The 20,003-nt window shown below is 40.8% G+C and overlaps 1 protein-coding gene across 1 annotated transcript in view; it reads right to left on the bottom strand.

The window, feature by feature from the left end:
- The window catches only part of SPRED1 (sprouty related EVH1 domain containing 1), a 113,511-nt gene extending 97,084 nt beyond the window's left edge, over positions 1-16,427 (bottom strand). Inside the window, exon 1 of the mRNA XM_059181123.1 lies at positions 15,246-16,427. Within this exon, the coding sequence (XP_059037106.1) occupies positions 15,246-15,277 (32 nt within the window). The 5' untranslated portion in view covers positions 15,278-16,427. The remainder of the gene's footprint in view (positions 1-15,245) is intronic.
- Positions 16,428-20,003: the final 3,576 nt, after the last annotated feature.

Genomic DNA, 20,003 nt, shown 5'->3' with positions numbered 1-20,003 from the left:
ATAGTTAAAAAGCTTTCCATCTAATATAAATAATTAGAAGCATTTCATACAGGAAATATGACTATAGTACTGATTAAAATGTAAGATTTACATAAATCTTTGAAATCGATTGCTAGATTTCAAAATAATTTTATACCTTTTTAAGACTGCTTTGGGATGCATTCCCTTACCATTTGGAACCCTTCAGTGAAGAAATGTGAGAAGCAAGGATGTAACACATATTATCTATAATTGAGCTACAGCAATTCAAATCTGAATTCCCCTGAAATTCCTCACAACTCGACCTTGAAATGCACTCCCCTGAGGATTCTATGCTTCCAATATTATCTCTTATTTTCATGAAATAATAAACTGAACATAAATGTAAATCTTTAGTACCAATAGAAGCATCCTTGGAGTACAACATCCCTTACACACTGTAGTTCAGAAAAAGGAATTTTTTTTTTTAAAGATTTTATTTATTTATTTGACAGAGAGAGATCACAACTAGGCAGAGGCAGGTAGAGATGGGGGGGGCAGGCTCCCTGCTGAGCAGAGAGCCCGATGCAGGGCTCGATCCCAGGACCCTGGGACCATGACCTGAGCCAAAGGCAGAGGCTTTAACCCACTGAGCCACCCAGGCGCCCCCAGAAGAGGGGATTTTTAACTACAAAGTCTTGACCAGCATTATGCTTTTATACAGAATAGGAATGGGCCCAGGGATAAAGGGGAGCGGGAGGTACAAGCTTGCAGTTTCAGAATGACTAAGTCACAGGGATGATAGGTACAGTATAGGGAATCTAGTCAGTGGTATTATAATAGCAGAGCAGGATGAAAGATGGTCGCTACACTTGTGGTGAGCATGACATAACATACAGAATTGTTAAATCACTATGCTGTACACCTGAAATTAATGTATTAACAAAGTTTGTCCACTATATCTCAATTTAAAAAAAAAATACAAAAATCCTCTTGTGCCATCGCAGTGTGTCTAAGTTGATCTATGAAATGATGTTTGCATATGAATGCATGTATTATGTACTTATGACTGTCACAGTCAAAAGTTTAAAAGCCTGTTTCAGGGGTACATGCTCTGGAGTCTTTACCAGCTATATAATCTTTGTCAAGTTCTTTAACTTTTTGCTAAGCCTCCATTTCCTCATCTTTGTAAATGGAAGCACAGTAATTATAACAATGTTGAAATAGTTGCTGTTGAAGACTAAATCCACAAGATAATTTTAAGATGATGCTGGTAATCACTCAAATATTAGCTGTCACTTAATTATGGGCTGGGAGCTATATAAAAAAACTGCAAGATACTAAAAAAAAATGGAATCTAAGAAGTCGGAGAATGAATTTCATTTATAAATAATCTACAAAACTAAAAAAAATGTGAATTTTTGGAAGCAGCAATTCATAACAAAATTTTTAAAAACTTAATATTCTTTGACATATTTATTGCTCTCCTGTAAATTCATCCTAAAAAATTAATTGAAAAGAAAAAAGCAATTACATGTAAAAAAAAAATAGCTCATTACAATGTTATTTACTTATTAAGGCAAAGAGTTGGAAACCAAGTTTTCATGAATAAGATAATGGCTGTGTAAACATACAGTACAACTAGATGAAATATTACAAACATTAAAATTATATTACTAAAAAAACTATGCATAAGTATAAAAATTCTTAGTATATTAGGTGAAAATGAATAAACATTTGTACATATACTGTTAAAACAAGTAAAAACTGTATGTATGAAACTAAAAGCAACTGAAAATTGTGCTTTTTTTTTTCTTTCCTTCATTCTTTGAGGTAATTCTTGTTCCTTGTCCTCACCCAAACAAAGAAAAGTCAGTATCTTAGTCCATTCAGGCTTCTACAACGAAACTCCACAGACTGGATAGCTTACAAACAAGAGAAATTTGCTTAAGAGTTCTGGAGCCTGGGAAGTCCTAGATAAGGCGCCAGCATAGTCGGCTCAGGGTCTTCTTCCTAGTTCATAGCGGAAGCCTTTTTGCTTGGGCCCTGACATGGCAGAAGGGGCTAGGATCTCTCCAAAGCCTCTCTATGGAGTCTTGGAACTGGGAAGGCACAAGGGCTCCAAGCTCAAGATTTAAGCTCCTGGGTGGCTCAGTGGGTTGGGCCTCTGCCTTCGGCTCAGGTCATGATCCCAGGGTCCTGGGATCCAGCGCTGCACCAGGCTCTCTGCTGGGCAGGGAGCCTGCTCCCCCCCTGTCTCTGCCTGCCTCTCTGCCTACTTGTGATCTCTCTCTCTACGTCAAATAAAAAAAAAAAAAAAAAAAAAAAAAAAAAAGATGTAAGCTCCTGCCAAAGGCCCCACCTCCTAATATCATCTTTGAGGGTTAGGATGTAAACATGGACTCCCAGGAAGATGAATATTCAGACCATACTAGTCAATTACAAGGATTCAGCTCAGTTTCACTATTTTCTTCCTACTATCTAGTTAAATCTATTTGAGACAGGATAAATGCAAAAATGGGACTCAAAGTTATCCAGTAATCATAAGTCAAACTACTTTTTTTTTTTAAGATTTTATTCATTTATTTGACAGAGAGATCACAAGTAGGCAGACGCAGGCAGAGAGAGAGAGAGAGAGAGGGAAGCAGGCTCCCAGCCAAGCAGAGAGCCCGATGCAGGGCTCGATCCCAGGACCCTGAGATCATGACCTGAGCCGAAGGCAGCGGCTTAACCCACTGAGCCAACCAGGCGCCCCTCTCTCTTCCCTTTTTAAAGTGTTCAAAATAGGGAGTTGAAGAATACCTTAATTTGATATACTTATACTTATTAAAGTTATCTGGTATATGTTCTCAACTTTTACTAAGTTAATGAAGTTTGGGTTTTTGGATTAAATAATTCTCAAGAGAAAAAGTACATAAAATTTTCATCATATTTTTAAGTTCCTGATTTATGTTCATTTAAGAGTTTGATTCATAGACACCTTCAAATTCCTTTCTAAATCAAGTTTCAGTAATTATGTATCTAAAGCAACTATTTTTATTAATAAATTAGTTTCAGATTAATAAGCTAATAAGGCTACATGAAAATATAAACAGATTTTTGCTTTAGTTGTTGGTGACTAAAAAGAACATTATGTTTACAGACCTTTAGCTGCCCAAATTAAACTTAACAGACTAAATTCAGAGCAATAAACTGCTAACAGATTTAGCCCATCTCACGTATTAGGTAGAAATCTTAAGTTTGATTATAGCTGCAAAAAAGTAAATGTCTACATCTTTAATAAGCCGAAAAAATCTTCCTCTCTACCTTCTCTCTCACAAAAGTAGATTTTATATCTTCCATGGGATGCTATTTTTCTGAGAAGGAGAACTTTTTCCACTGAAATGGACAGAGAGATGTCAAAGCTATTTATACTTCCAAAATATACTCATGTATTAAAAATTGCTTTAATTAATAAGCTCTAGAAATATACTCCTTATGTAATTAGTTGTATTAAGTATCAAATAAAAAACTGGCTGGAGTCAGGTCTTTGCCTTATATCTTGGCCAACACTAGTTAACTAATCTAGCTACCTCTTCTCTCATTTTTTGATCAGAACATAAAAGAAAATACTCACAACATAGATTTGTTATTTTTTGCTTGTTGGAATTTTTAGATTTTAAGTTCTTTCAAAAAGCTCCTTCTTTAACATTTAATTTGAAATACAATTTTTCAGGGTGCCTGGGTGGCTCAGTGGGTTAAAGCCTCTGTCTTTGGCTCAGGTCATGATCTCAGGGTCCTGGGATCGAACCCCACATTGGGCTCTCTGCCAATGTTGTTGGTGACTAAAAAGAACATTATGTTTACAGACCTTTAGCTGCCCAAATTAAACTTAACAGACTAAATTCAGAGCAGGAAGCCTGTTTCCTTTCCTCTCTGTCTGCCTCTCTGCCTACTTGTGATCTCTGTCAAATCAATAAATAAAATCTTAAAAAAAAAATAAAAAAGGATTATTGACCTCCTGGAAAAATTGTTTCCTCCTGGAAAAAATTATATATATATTTTTTAAGATTTTATTTATTGATTTGACAGACAGAGATCACAAGTAGGCAGAGAGATAGGAGGAAGCAGGCTCCCTGCTGAGCAGAGCCTGGGGCTCTGGGGCTTGATCCCAGGATCCTGGGATCATGACCCAAGTGGAAGGCACAGGCTTTAACCCACTGAGCCACTCAGGCGCCCCAGTAATCCCTTTTTAAAAGTAACCCTACCTTAGGCTAAATGAAATTGAGCACTGATTATTTCATGAACATAGTACCTTTCTTCTCAAGAACTAGAAGTTCTTTTTAATATCCTCTTATCTCTAATCAAAAAAAATGTTGGGGGGAGGAGGAGGTTTACTTTAACATCCCTTGAAGTAGTGACATATTATCCTGGTTTTACAGATGGAGAATCAAGCACAAAGACATGTTATGTGATTTGCCAAAGTCTTAATGAGGCAGTCACCAGTAACTGCAGGACCCAAGTTAATCACAAAATTGTAATTTTAGTGAATTTTGTTTTGAAAAGGACTTTCTGATTACAAAAATACAAAACCTTCTCCCAAAGACAGTATAAGGTATCTGGATAAAACCCTACAGTATCAGTCAATATCTTGGTTAGCCTCTCAGAAAACCTTAACGTTCTCTCATTAAAATCCAAATCTGGTTAATTTATTCACATGTCTATCTTCCTTTCTCTAACTCCCAACATCCCTAGTTCCCAACGTCCTTATTCAGGATAAGACCCTTACTACATGAGATCCTATCATTTCCAATACTCTCAACTCTTCCCACAGCTAAACCTTTCCCTCTCTTGCCCTCCTTCCACTGGCACCCTCCATCTTCAACCTCCAATTCTAAAACCTTTATTCCAGTCTCTTCAAATAGTAGAAGCAGACGTCAGCATTCATACTTGCACTCTAAGTCACTCAATCCACACACACATTAAACACATTGGTGCTGCCTCAAGATTCCTTTCCACCTCAACTCCTGATACCACCCAACCTAACAACTTAAACAGCCATATTAACCTTTTTCTTTTTTTTTTTTAAAAGATTTATTTACTTATTTATTTGACAGAGATCACAAGTAGGCAGAGAGGCAGGCAGAGAGAGAGAGAGAGAGAGGGAAGCAGGCTCCCTGCTGAGCAGAGAGCCTGATGTGGGGCTCAATCCCAGGACCCTGAGATCATGACCTGAGGCGAAGGCAGAGGCTTTAACCCACTGAGCCACCCAGGCACCCCAATATTAACCTTTTTCTATAAATATCCTAGCAGATCCTGGCTCCTCTATTGCAACAACCTTTTCTACCTTAATATTCTCTCATCTATCATTACTCTGGAGTCTATCTTTTCTGATCAATATCTATTTTTCAATTTTTCCCATTTCTACATGCTCTTTAACTTTACCAAAACTTCCAGTCCCTTAAAACAGCCGTCAGTTCTTTGTGTCTATGTATCACTCCAACCTCACTTTTTTCTTTAAAATCAAGTCTGACTGGCATACATACTGGCATACGGTATGGTACAAACACAATGCATTTGGATCTCAGTTCTACCACTTACTCCCTTTTGTGGCTGTGGGCAAGTTACTAAACCACTCTTAAGTCTCAGTTATCTCCTCTGTAAACTATGGATAATACTTAGCTCACATGGGTCATTAGGATTAAATCTAGCACAGCATATGACAAACAATAACAAAGTCTGAGAGACTTCTCTTTCCTAGACTTTGTTCTACCTTTTACCCAAGCCTTCTGTAAATGTTTTTTCTCTTTCTTGCATCACCTCAACAATAATCTCAACTCCCAATTTTCCCCTGAATGTGTATAGCCGTACTCTTTTCTGTCTCTACTTCATTACTTCCTATTTTGTCTTTAATACTCTTCCTCCAAACTCTCCTACCTATCAAGCATTTTCTATCTTGGGATGCCAGGGTGGCTCAGTTGGTTAAGCCACTGCCTTCGACTCAGGTCATGATCCTGGAGTTCCAGGATCAAGTCCTACATCTCCTACCTCCTTGGGGAGTCTGCTTCTCCCCTTTCAGGCTCTCTTTTCCTCTCTCAAATAAATAAATAAAATCTTTTAAAAAAGAAAAAAAAAAAGAATTTTCTGTCTTTTGTCTCTTAAAAACATTGCTGTTTCTCACCATTCATCTTCCCACTACTAAAATATTCTTCTTGGGCAATTTACCCCTGGTTCAACTATTACATATGTCAAAGACATCACCTCTAACTCTACCCTCTCAACCTTCTTTGGAATACCAAACCTATATTTAATACACCTTATGAGACATCTTCTACCTTGATGCTTAGAGGTAGGCAAGTTTTAAAAGGCCAAAACTGAGATGTTTTCCCAATAAAAACCTCTGCCTCTTTCCACTTCATTTAAAAGCATCAAGAGGCCCAAATTTAAAATGCTGAAGTCATCCCACACTCTTCCTACTCATCCCTTCACATCCAGTCAAGTAATCATCTGGCCATCTGAACTGCCCCACAAACTTATCCTCAACAGTTTCAAATGCACTATTTCCTGCTGTTCTGACTTGGTTATGACATCTTCCTCATCAACTGTAGTTCATCTTCTCCCTCCAATCAACTGCCCAAATGAATCCCAGCATTCAGCTTTTTACACAAATCTGGAATCGCTGCCTCACTTAAATGAGTAGTTCTGCACTGCCTACATGAAAAGACTTAAGCTGGTACTTCTCATTAAGTATCCTTACTGACCTACGACTTGCAGTTGGGGGTGAGGAAGGGTAGCTCAAAGAACAACTTTTCTCTGAACTCAGTGCACTGTCTGAAGGATTAATGAGGACCCTGTTCAAAAATATCATCGCTGACCAATTAAAATAAATTTTTTCATCTTGTCAAGACCGACTGACTTTCGGGGCACCTGTGTGGCTCAGTTGGTTGAGCACCCTACTCTTGATCTCAGCTCAGGTTTTGTTTTTTGGGTTGTTTTTTTTTTTTTTTTTTTTTTTTTTTTGACAGAGAGTGAGAACGCATGCATAATCACAAGCACAAGCACAAGCACAAACACAAACGGGGAGGAGCAGGCCAAGGGAGGAGAGGGAGAAGCAGGCTCCAGAGAGCTGATGTAGGGAGGATGTAGGGCTGGACCCCAGGACCCTGGGATCATGACCTGAGCCCCAGACACTTAACCCTCTCAGCCATCGAGGTGCCCCACTGGCTCAGGTCTAGATCTCAAGGTGGTGAGTTTGAGCCCCATACTGGGCTCCTGCCTGGGTATGGAGCCTACTAAGGACATGACAAGACAGGAGAGGGTAGGATAGGAGAAGAGGGGGGGCGCAGAAGAAGAGAAAACAAAAACTGAATTTCAGCAGCTTCTTTCACATTCATCTTGTGGGGGTCATGCTCCAGGGCTAGCCATCACCCTTGCCCCAAGGTTGCTGACAAAACTTAAGCATAAATCTAGACTTCTCACAAACGCCTCCAACAGTCTTTTTTTTTTTTTAAATTCAATTAACCAAAGTACAGTACATCATTAGTTTTTTACATAATGTTCTCCCCCACCACTCCTGCAAATAAGTATATCCAAAAAATTATTACTTTTCTCCTAACTTTTCATTTCCCATTTCATGCTTGTTCTTGTTTTATTTTCCCCTCCTTTCTTGAAATGCCCTTCCCTTTCCATCATCCTTATCTCTGGCCAGCTCCTAAAATTTGACCTTTACTGAAGCCTTCCTTCACACAACTCCCACACTGCCATCCGCAGCCAGGAATAATCACTTTCTCCTTAAGCCTTGAAGAACTTCATATACAGAACACACATCACATTTCAGAAGGATCTAGTTCCCTTGCTGGATAGTGAAAGCAGTTATCAGGTTTTACCTATCTTTGTATCTCCAGGGCTAAGGAAAAGTGGAAGTACCTAGAAGCCACTCAAATGTCACTGCACTGAAATTCTTGAAGAGAAAGTTACTAATGGTATCTGTCCTGAAAAAAACTAAAAAAATCCATAATTCAAGCAACCAAAATTCTGAAATGCTTTTACATTTCATTAAGAGTGCAAACCCAAAACTGACCCCTAACTCCAAACTCACAAAGTCAATGTAATTCACAACAACAAAAAAAGTTTGGTGACTTTATGCCACAACTCTTATACTAAAAGCTATCCTAAAGTTGACCAAACCCAATACCATCTTTTTAAATGAGAAATATTAAATCTAGGGGTGCCTGGGTGGCTCAGTGGGTTAAAACTTCTGCCTTTGGCTCAGGTCATGATCCCAGGGTCCTGGGATCAAGCCCCACCATCGGACTCTCTGCTGAGCGGGGAGCCTGCTTCCTCTTCTCTCTTTGCCTGCCTCTCTGCCTATTTGTGATCTCTGTTAAATAAATAAATAAAATCTAAAATAAATAAATAAATATATATATATATATATATATATATATATATAAAGTCTAAAATTCTAGGAAGTAGAAAAGTACTATAAATCTACATTTATGAACATATACTATAAATCTATAAATTATAAACATTTAGTTCCATATTATGAACAGAGACTGAATGACAACACTGCACTTCTGGCATTTAAGACTGTATTATTTCTCTTCCTTAATCTTTATATGTGATAAAAATACATCAATTTTCTTATGTTGATCCATTAATGCAGTCTCAAGATAAACCCAGTCTGACTATGAAGCTTTGTTTCGTATTTAGTTCACTGAATTGGGTTTGATTTGCTACTTCTTGAAAATTCTCAGCCATTATCTCTGAGTATTTCCTCTCCTCCATGATCTGTTTTGGAACTATGAGCTGTTACGTTGGACTTGTTCCTTTAACTATTCATGTTTCTTAATCTTCCAATTTTATAAACTCTATCTTTGAGTTCAGCCTCTTGTCTATAGCAGAAGATTTTAACCTTTTGTGTCAAGTCTTCTTTGACTGACTGAAGGCTATGGCCCCCTTCTCAGAATAATATTAAAGGCCTAAAACAAAATACATAGGATTACAAAAGAATCAATTATACTGAAATAGCTATCAAAATATTTTTAATTTTGACACAGCAATAGCCATGCTTTATTAAGATACACATAAGCTCTACCAATGGTTTAATAACTGTAACTCCATTTATTTATTTATTTATTTATTTATTTTTAAGTAAGCTTTATACCCAAAAGGGGGCTTAAACTCACAACCCTGAGATGAAGAGTCACATGTTCTTCTGAATGACCCTGCAAGCCGTCCCTACAATGACTCAAAGCACTATATTTCAATAAATCTGTAACAAATGAACAGCAACTGAACCATAAGGAAAAAAATCTGACTTATTGGTGTTACAGGTTGAATAGTATCCCTCTAAAAAAATATATGTTGTGTTCAAACCCTCTACCTCAGAACATGACCTTACTTGGAAATAAGGTCACTACAAGTGTAATTTATTTAGAGGGGGTCATACTGGAGTAGAGGCGGCTCCTAATCCAATAAGACTGGTATCACATGGCCACTTGAAGACACAGAGACACACAGGCAGAACATCATGTGATGATGAAGGCAGGAAATGCAATCAGGCAGCTGCAAGCCAAAAAATGCCAGACTGCCATCAACCACCAAAAGCTAGAATAAGGAAGGATTCCCCTACTGGTTTAATAGGAACGTGGCCCTGCCAACACCTTGATATTCGACTTTCAGCCTCCAAAATTGAAACAATGGATTTCTGTTATTTTAAGCTATCCATTTTGTGGTACTTTTTTACATTACAGCAGCCCTAGGAAACTAACTGCTCTCACAAGTATCTCTAATGCTGCTATGGTTTGTTGGAAATTCTGTCAATTATGAATGTAAACAAATTTCAATTAGAGATTAGCAAAAACACTCTTAATTCTAAGAACCCTATGTCTGAAGCAATTTAATAACTCGGTCTAAAATCCATTACTAATGAACTATGTTTTAACAAAAATAATGAACTACATTTAAACAAAAATATATGAAGAGCTCTTTTTCATCTCAAACCATACTGAGTGCCATAAAAACATCTCAGGGATCTGTAATGACTTTGGCTGTCTAAAATGAGATGCAGGGGCGCCTGAGTGGCTCAGTGGGTTAAAGCCTGTGCCTCTGGCTCAGGTCATGATCCCAGGGTCCAGGGATCGAGCCCCGCATGGGGCTCTCTGCTGGTCAGGGAGCCTGCTTCCTCCTCTCTCTCTCTGCCTGCCTCTGTCTACTTGTGATCTCTGTCAAATAAATAAATAAAATCTTTAAAATAAAATAAAATGAGATGCAGCTCAGACATAAAACTTGTCATAAATAGTGAATTAAATCTAACTATCAAAGAATGAAAAAACTCATTATCTGAGTTAACTTCTTAAACTAATTACGTGTAAAATTATCCCTTAGTCTTAGGTTAATATGATTAATATGAATAACCAAATGAAAAGACTTTTGACACTTCTTAGCCAGTAAGTAAAGCATGAGAGAGCTGGTCTCTTGTTATTCCTTTTAGAATATATTCCTTTTAGAACTACTAAAAGTAGTATATTCCTTTTAGAACTACTCAAGTTGGTTTAAGCCCAATAGTCTTTTGCTCACTTATTCATCCAGGGGCCATAGTTTTTAAAAGAAAAAAAAAAAAAAAAAAAAAAAACCAGTACAAAGTTCTCTACATGTGAGGTATATACATTATCAAAGACATGTGGCTTAATAGCCCAAAATAATAAAGTCTTAAAAGATTATGAATGGGGGCACCTGGGTGGCTCAGTGGGTTAAAGCCTCTGCCTTCGGCTCAGGTCATGATCCCAGCCAGGGTCCTGGGATCGAGCCCCGAGTCGGGCTCTCTGCTCAGTGGGGAGCCTGCTTCCTCCTCTCTCTCTCTCTGCCTGCCTCTCTCCCTACTTGTGATCTGTCAAACAAATAAATAAAAATCTTAAAAAAAAAAAAAAAAAAAAAGATTATGAATGTACTAATTGTCTCCAAATTTTTTACCTCGGCCCTTCAAAATTCATGCTTTTACTTCAGTATCCTACCAGATCTCTACTGGAAGACTTTCATTTGCTTAAATATGTCAAAAACAACATAATAAAATTAATCAAAAAAATCATTAACAAATACATATGTTTGTCTATCACTAAATTATTTCAGGGTAATTTGGTACAAGAAGGACCTCTAATGATGCTTAGTTCAAATTGCTCAAATGAAATGAGCAAACTGAGACCCACAGATGCTGCACTTGTCCAGAATCACAGAATAATTAGTGACAGCTAAGACAGAAAGGGATCTCCCAATTCCAAGTCCAATGCTCTTTATGTTATACCATACTACATAGAAACTAGTTAAAAGTTATGTAAATTATCTGCAAAAGCCTTTTGTATGATCACTTTAATTCTATTCATAACATGATATTTAAAAACAGTCTGGTTGCCCAAAACCTAACAAGTTTTGGGGTTTGGGGGTTTTTTTGTTTTGTTTTGTTTTAGTTTTGGGTTTTTTTAAATCAATTTTATTTTACCACCCAGGGCATTTTAAAAATAGGAAAAGGATTTCATTTCCACCTTTAAATTTGGCAAAAATGTTTTCAAAGAGAACTGGACACATATTTCAAGACATAAGCACTGTCATGTGAATTTTTCCTTTCTAGAGAGCAATATAGCAGAAAAAACTTAAAATTTACATCTTCTTTAACTCCATTCCTAGACTATCTTAAGGAAAGAGTAAGATTTGGATGATGACAGAGCTAAGGATCAAATGCAGCACTGTTCAGTAATAACAGAATATCCAACGATAGTAGCCTGGTTAAAACTAATGTATGTTATATACTGAACATAAAAACTATGCCATTAAAAACTATGTTCTGGGGGGAACGCCTGAGTGGCTCAGTCATTCGTTAAGCATCTGCCTTCTGCCTTCCACTCAGGTCACCATCCCAGGGTCCTGGGATCTAGCCTTACATTGTCTGCTTCTATCTCCACCACTCCCCCGATTCTCCCTCTCCCACTCCCGTTGCTTGGGTTCCCTCTCTCTTTGTCTCTGTCAAATAAATAAATAAAATGTTTAAAAAAAAAGTATACATGTATGTACATAAAATAATACAGAAAAAAGCCATCATAGTGCATGGTACATAGTAAAAAGCCAATAAATAAAAAGGATTCATCATCAACATCACTGGAAAGGTTTGATTACAGTATATCAAATGTTAAGACTTGTTATCTGAGAAACAAATACACAAATAAATTATTATTACTTACTCCCTTTAAGGACTATTTTGTACATTATCGTAAATTACTACTTTTGCAAGAAGGATTTTTTTTTTTTAATTGACTCTTTAAGTTAGTTCCAGTTATTACTGAAGGATGGAAAAGAAAAGCAGACTTTTACAAACCCTTCCCCAAATTTGGCACTGCATAAGATAAAGTCTTACATATAATAGATCCTTCATTAATTATTGGTTAAATATACACTCATAATCAACTTTTGAGAGCTATCTCTCCACACCAAACTCTAATTTCAAGTAATATAGTATGTATTAGAGGATTTCAAAATGAGGCCTCTAAAGGCCTTACTGGATTTTTCCACAATGGTTACTTAGAAAAAATTACTGGTTTCCCAAAATATTGGGTGATTTTCAGTCTTTAAAAAGTTGAAATCAGGTGAATAACATTTAAGTGTTAAGAACAGTCTCTAATGTAATTAAATTCCTACTGATTATGGCTCCTAAAAAAAGGAAAATGAAGGTAAAAAAAAAATATATATGAAAGGCCCAGATAAAATCCATATTATGGGGGAATTTTACTATGCTGAGGCTTTAAGTGTGTCTGCCATAACACACATATATATATATATATCTTTTGTTGTTTCTTATTATATACAACTATAAGTAATAAATTACCTCTATTAAAGTAATAAATTACCATTTATATAGTAAAGATAAGATAAATTATTGGAATAAAAACTACATTCCAAAGGAGTTTACACTTTGTGGCTTAGCTAATGAACAATGTTGGCTCTAATAAAACTGATTACCAGATAAACACATCATTTCCTAAAATTTAAAAAAAAAATTTTTTTAAATAAAACCTCCAAGAGTTTGTCCCCATAACATCTCATTAAAAAATACATATGCTAAAATACTTTTTACTGTTCTACCAAAACTAACATAACAAAGCCCTGGGGAATAACTTTTTAATAATGCAGGAGAAATTTGTGAAAAAAAAAAACAGAATTCTAAAGGTCTCAGTGAATGAGGTAATCTCCAAGGTGACCTATATCAAAAACTTTTAATTTTTTTGAGTTTTAAAAAAAGGCAACCCTCTCAACTTGCCTTTTGGTGTCTCAAATCCCAACATCTTTGGGATTAAAAGTACTGGGAATTGTTTACTGATTCTCAGTGTAAGAGCAGTATCATCCACCAATATCACTAATGAAAAACCTGCATCCTTAATCTGCCCACAAGTATTAGAAAAAGTCTATTTAGAAACAATGTATTTTATGCATGTGTCAATTCACCTTCCCTCATTTTTCTATTAGATGCATCCAGAGAGAAAATATTAACATTTTACTTTAAATATGGTAATTTGTCTTTTCCCATCTCTAAAACAGAATTTGACATTTGATCCAGTCTACTTTCTTAAAAGATACCAGTAAAAATTATCGTCCTTCCGTTCAGGATTTTTAGCAGTTTTTCCCCTAACTAAGTGTTATCTGAGATACTTCTTGATCTCTCTCAGAGTAGGTCTAATCTGCGGAAGGCAGTGAGACAGTGCACTGCACTGTGAATGGACAGCCAGGTATTTTATGAATGGAGGCGATCACGTGATCCCAGCACCTCCCCGAACTGATATTTCCCACATAACTGTGTCAACATTCTGAGAATAGAGGTAGTTGTTTGTGTGTGCGTATGTTTTTGAATTTAACCTATAACTTGTAATTCTCCTTACTTCCTGATCTCGAAAATCTATAAGAAGACAAACAGTCAGGCTTTGAATCTTTGTCCTGGAAAATCCTTTCAAGATGTCCAAGGTGATGGATGTTTAATTATTTTTTTATGAATGAAGAGTGTGCTATGCAAATGAGGGCGATTCACAAAAAGAGAGAGAACATGGCGGCCACTTCTGCTTCTAGACTGCACTGACACTGCAGCAATCTACCTTCTCCCACACCCGCTCATCAGAAGAGTGTGTTGGGGGTGGGGGGGGTGGAGGTTTGAGGAGAAACGCTGTTTGGCATTTCTCAAGCTATTTTATGTTAAACAGGCCTAGGCTTTGGATTTTAAAGTTCTCTGAAAAAGGTCTGACTCGAGGAATGCACTTTATTTAAAGGAATGCATCCTAGGACTAGTCCTAACTCTCTTAACTCTTTCCAATCCTCCAAAGATAAACAAAACTTGAGCTTAATTACAAGAGAACGGACGCAAATATTCTGCACGAAATTAAATCCGGTCTCCGTAAAAACTGTTACCGCACCATTATTCTTGCAGGCAGCCGTTACCTTGAAGCAAAATATTTAAAAGGCAACATATTTCGTTTGGAAAACGAACCGCCCAAATAAACACAAACTTAAACCATGACACTCTGGAAGTTAATGAATGAAGTCATCAACACATTCGGCAATGTAAATACTGTTAAACCAAGGTAAACGGTGTTTCTCAATACAGCCGAAGGATAAAAATTAACATTCAATATTCTTCTATGCCCCTGATAAAAGCATGCCCAGCATTCGCAAAGGTAAAACGTAACAGTTCAATGTCTCCCACACTCCAGGTGTCCTTCGTTATTAAATTCTAAAAATGTTTCCCTAGTTCCATTTTCTACATGAAGCTTACAGGTCATAAGTTTAAAAGGGGGGAGGGGGGAGGTTTAATCGGTATTTAAGAGTCACTGACTCATCGAATTAAGATTCAAGAGCAGTTTGCTGCAGGAGGTGCTCCCACACATTAGTTTCCAAGTAAAATAGCTATAAAAGAAGCAGGATAATATTCAGGGTATATGGACTGGTAGGCTAAAGTGAAAAAGAGCAGGCCAGGGGTCTTCGAGGCAAACAAGTAATTTCTACCCCGCCACCATCCGTCCACATTAGTCCATCTCATAGGCGTACAATTGTCATCCCACCCCAACACTCAATACCCTCCCCCAGAAGTAAGCAACTGAACGCGCAAGGGGGGCGGGGGGGGGGCTGCCATTAAATGGCTAAAGAAATCAAATGTTATCTCCAGAACAAGATGCACCGAACTCTCCAAGCTTGCAAGCTTTCCGGCACCCAAGTCTCAGAGGGGTCGGAAGGATGGGGGGGGGGCTACTAATCAAGATCAATGAGGCGCTTACTCGTTGTCAGAAGTCGCCGTCTCCTCGCTCATCTTTCCCTCACCGCGATCCGATCTGGAGATGGAGGAGCAACAGCAGGCGGAGGAGCAGCAGCAGCACCGAGGGGCAGGAGGCAGCGGCGGCCGGGGGGGCGCGGGTGCAGCGGCTCAGGGGCCTCACCATGGTGGATGCCTCACCCGGAACGGTGCCCCCCCAGCCGGGAACCCCGGCCACCCCCGCAGGGGGGTGGCGGCAACAACCTCCGCCGTGGCGACCCCAGCCTCTTCCTCCGCCTCAGCGCCCAGCCCAGGGATCCGAGGAGGCCAAGGAGGGTGGGTGGAAAGGAAAAAGGGCAGAGGGGCTGCGAAGGCTGACTGGAGAGCTGCTCCTCCCGCCACCGGGGTGGAGCGCGGCGGGGTCCGGCCAGGAAGGAGCCGGCGGGCGGAGAACCCGGGAGCAGAGGCGGCGCTTCCCTCAGGGATGCGGCGAGGAGGAAGCAGAGATCCGTTCGGTGGGGGCCGGCGGGAGGGTGCCGAGCCCAGGCTCCAGGCGGCGGCGGCGGCGCGGTCCTGCCGGAGCCCACCCCACCATCTCCCACCTCGCCGCCGGCTGCCCGCTTAGCGCCGAGAGGCGGCCGGGGCGGTCCTCAGCCACGAGCAGGACCGGGGCGAGGGGCCTCGCGGCGGCGGATTCCTCCAGACACGCTCCAGCCGGGACGGCTCCAGGAGGGGGAGGAGGGGGCGGCGGGGAGCGTGTGAGGCCAGGGCAGGCAAGCCGATCTCCCCCACCCGGGTCGGAGAAGAGCAGGCGTACTCAGGAGACAGGGTCCCGGGAGGCAGCGGGAGAGCGAGGAAAGCGGACGCAGGTCCCCCACCAGCCGGTGCCCACCGGCAGCTCGGCGGGCCAGCTCCTCACACCCGCCAGAGGGGAGCCGTGAGGGGGGCGGCGGAAGCGCTCACGCCGCCCGCTCCTTCCGCCGCCGCCGCCGCTGCCCGAACCGGGGGCGCCCAAGGGAGAAGGAGGCGAAGTAGTCCCTGGCGACTTCTCCCGGCCGCCTGCCTCCCCCGGGGGCCAGAGCGGACGCGGGGTGCGGTTGCCGAGCGCAGTACCCGGGCTGTGAGGGCGTGTGAGTAGGGCTAAAAGCTGCGGCCTCCGGACGAATCACTGCAACTCGAAGTCGTGTGCAGCATAGCAAGTTTCAGGAAAGTAGTTCCCTCCTCCCTTCATTTCCCAAATCGTTGTCGAGCCACAGAGTGGGGAAAGGAGGAGGGAGGCGGAGGGATACGCCAGGCACCGTGTTCGGTGTGCGTGCGCGCGCTCCAAACTCTTGGCACGCCGCGAAAGGGGGCGGGGGTGTGAGCTGCACGGGGAGCTGCTTGGGAGGTTGCATTGTTGCGGCGCGTTACTCCCCGTTACACCCCGTTACTCGCTTTGGAATATCTGGGTTGTTAGAACGAGGAGGCTAGAATGACAGGGTGGTCAAGGAGGAAATTGGAGGCTGCTCTGTTTTGCCGCGTGTGTGCGTGTGTGTGTGTGTTGGAGGCTGCTCTGTTTTGCCGTGTGTGTGTGTGTGTGTGTGTGTGTCTGTGTTTTCCTTGCAGAGCGAAGAATGGAACTGGCATGAGTTCATTTTTAGTTGGTGGGGGTTAGAGGGAGGGACCGTACAAAGAGAGCTCCTCCTGCTGTCCCTCTGGTTGCACTGCTGCAGTCCCCTAGCTGCATGTACAGCGGGAGTGCGTGTGTGTGTGTGTGTTTGTGTGTGTGTTAGAGTTAGTTTTAATACCTTGGATTCTTAAAGCGCGAGGGGTATGCTGTGCAGGGCATTCATCTCCGAAAGCTAGAGTGGTTGTTAATGGAGAACGACTTCCATTGAAGCCCAGAGTAGGCGTGTTAACATGAATCTGGCGCAGCCAGAAGCACAGGAAATAACTCCCGCTGCGAGTGAGGTTGCATAACTATAGCGCAGAAGATGCCTCTGTGGCACGAACTGCTCTAAACGGAGGCGGAATGATTATTGAATAGGCAGCTGTCACTTTTGCATTATTAGAGGACAATGTATGCATTCATCTTTAAAGGTTTTTGCACAGAAACCTGCTGGGGTTTCAGCCGGCAGTCTAGGGTCTGCGGGACTAGAGAACTCACGGCCCCTGGCCTTGGCCTCTGCAAATTCTATCATCCCTTCTACCTAGAAAGTCAGCCTTACGCCATCCGCTCTGGGGGCTGAGTCCTAAGTTTCTGACGCATCTCTCTAGCTATCAGTCTAGTTTTGTGTGCGGTGTTTTTCTCTCATTTTCAGGTTTATGTGGCCTGAGAGTAAATGCTGCTCCTGTCACCTTGAGGGGTAAAACAATTCCTGAGGATAAGGAAAGTGGGGGAAAACTCCCAAACCAGCCAGCGCTCCTCACCTGGCATCTGTCTCCAGGAGGTTTCAGGATTGCTGCTTTCTAGAGCGCATACACTGGCCTGTTATTAAACAGTGTTTTATACATAGTAGTGTTTTGCACATTGCTTAATAAATGAGGAGTAAAGGAGCTAAGACTCTCAGGCGGTCCCTAAAACCAGCCCACTGATTTCTGAGGTTTCCTTAATGTAACTCTTGCCTCTTTCTTGGGCAGCAGCATTTCCTTACTCAGAGTGAGGAAGGGGCAGTGTTGGTGGCTGGAAGAGGTGACCTCTTTTACCCCTGAACATGCGTTTTGTTGTTGTTGGTGGTGGTGGTGGTTTGGTTTTGTTTTGATCTTGTTCCTGGGAAGACCCTGTTCCGGGAATGTTGGTACTGGCCTGCTCTCCTTCCTACTACTTCTACTACCCAGTTTGCCTTCTCAGATTTGAATCAAGTTCCATCAGTTATCATTTGTGTGTTCTAGACAGGTTACATAAACATTGCCCATGAAAAATGGGGAGAATAGTACCTAATTCGTAGAGCTGTTGTGCTGATTCATGAACTAATAATATACGTGAAACCCTTAGAACAGATGAAGAGATCAATAAATTCTAGCTCTTCCTTCGATTTTGTAAAATGGATATGATGGTACACTCCATGACAAGGTGGTGGCAGTGGCTTGGAAGGTTAAACTCAGCCTTGCTTGTTCATTCAATAAATAACTATGGGCTTTCTTCTGTTACTACTCTTGCTAGACACATGGCCCTTAGCAAGCCTTATCCATAAATGATTGCTCTCAGTCATTATGGTTAAGTAAGTACAAGGAAAGTTGGGTCACTGGTAAAGGCCTCCTTTTCTTTTGAAGAAGTTTGCATCTGCTTGAGATTCACCTGCATCAGGGAAAGGATCAATGACAGGCTTTGGGAGATCTGAAAACCATCTTGGCTGTGCTGTGCAAGGCACTGTGCTGGCCACTTTCACACACATTACTTACCGAAAGGGGCAATATATGATCAATAGCCCAACTTCACACTTTTTAGATTGTTCCCAGTCCTATAACCAAGACATAATCACCAAACTGTTTCTCCTCCAGTGTTCCCCGTACCCCTCTCAGGACACATTTGTGCCCTTCTTTTTAAAGGTACATTTCTAGTCCTCCCCTCTCACCCAGTTATTGAAGATCTTACCAGCATTTTAGTAAACTATCTTGGTCTGAACAGAGAATTCTCCTCTGAAGCAATCAGAAATGGTCCTACGTTCAGGTTCAAGGGTCAGGGGCCTTTCAGTCTTACTCACTGTCAGTAGCTACCTTAAGTTCAAGAGGCCTCACTGCTCTATCTCAGTGTCTGTACCTTCACCAGTACAAGAGACAGAATGACCAAAGGCAATATGGGAGACCTTATCTGGATCCTGATTTGAACAAATACTTTTACATTTGAGATCATCGGGGAAGCAAACACCAACTAGAGATTGATGATAATAAGGGATTTTTTTTTAAGTATTAGTGTTATGATTATGGTTTTTTTAAGTCCTCATCTTCTATAAAAACATACTGAAATATCTATAGATGATATATCTGAGATTTGTTTCAAAATAATTCAGTAGGGTGAGGAGTGGGAAGAAGTAGGTAGGGATAGAGATGAAACAAGATTGGCTACAAAATGATAATGAGCACATTCTCTTTATTATTTCATATATTTGAAATTTTCTATTATATATATATATTTTTTAATATGCTGGAAGTACTGCTTGAAAGCAGATTCCTTAGCCCCACTCCCAAGATTGGGATCAACAGATCTGTAATGGAACTGACAAATCTGCTTTTCCAGAACGATGCCAGGTTCTTGGTCCTTCTTAACCCTTCACAATCTTCTACCTTTTTCCCTACAACTACTTTTCATCCCATCTCCAAACACATCCCTACCTAAGAATCTCGATTTCAGCAGCACCCAAAAAAAGGTGGCCCAACATCTATCATAAGCTAAGGCAGGTCCAGGCCAAAGGGATAGTTCAGTCAGGGAAGCTGGATCTAATAAGACTTGAAAAGCCGGCGCCTGGGTGGCTCAGTGGGTTAAAACCTCTGCCTTCGGCTCAGGTCATGATCCCAGGGTCCTGGGATCCAGACCCGCATCGAGCTTTCTGCTAAGCAAGGAGCCTGCTTCCTCCTCTCTCTCTCTGCCTGCCTCTCTGCCTACTTGTGATCTCTGTCTGTCGAATAAATAAATAAAATCTTAAAAAAAAAAAAATGAAGCTGTATTGACTGACATGGTGATGGAAATTCAGAGCCCCCTCCAGCTTGTTATTGCAACCTGAACACAACAGCAGCTCAGCATTTCACACATGCTGTCCCTTGCGCTAATAAGCTCTCAGCAGAGATTTGTATACTTGAAAAGCCA

Source organism: Mustela lutreola, chromosome 7 (genome assembly GCF_030435805.1).
Source record: "Mustela lutreola isolate mMusLut2 chromosome 7, mMusLut2.pri, whole genome shotgun sequence".
Taxonomy (NCBI): domain Eukaryota; kingdom Metazoa; phylum Chordata; class Mammalia; order Carnivora; family Mustelidae; genus Mustela; species Mustela lutreola.
This window is presented reverse-complemented; position numbering and strand designations above follow the sequence as displayed.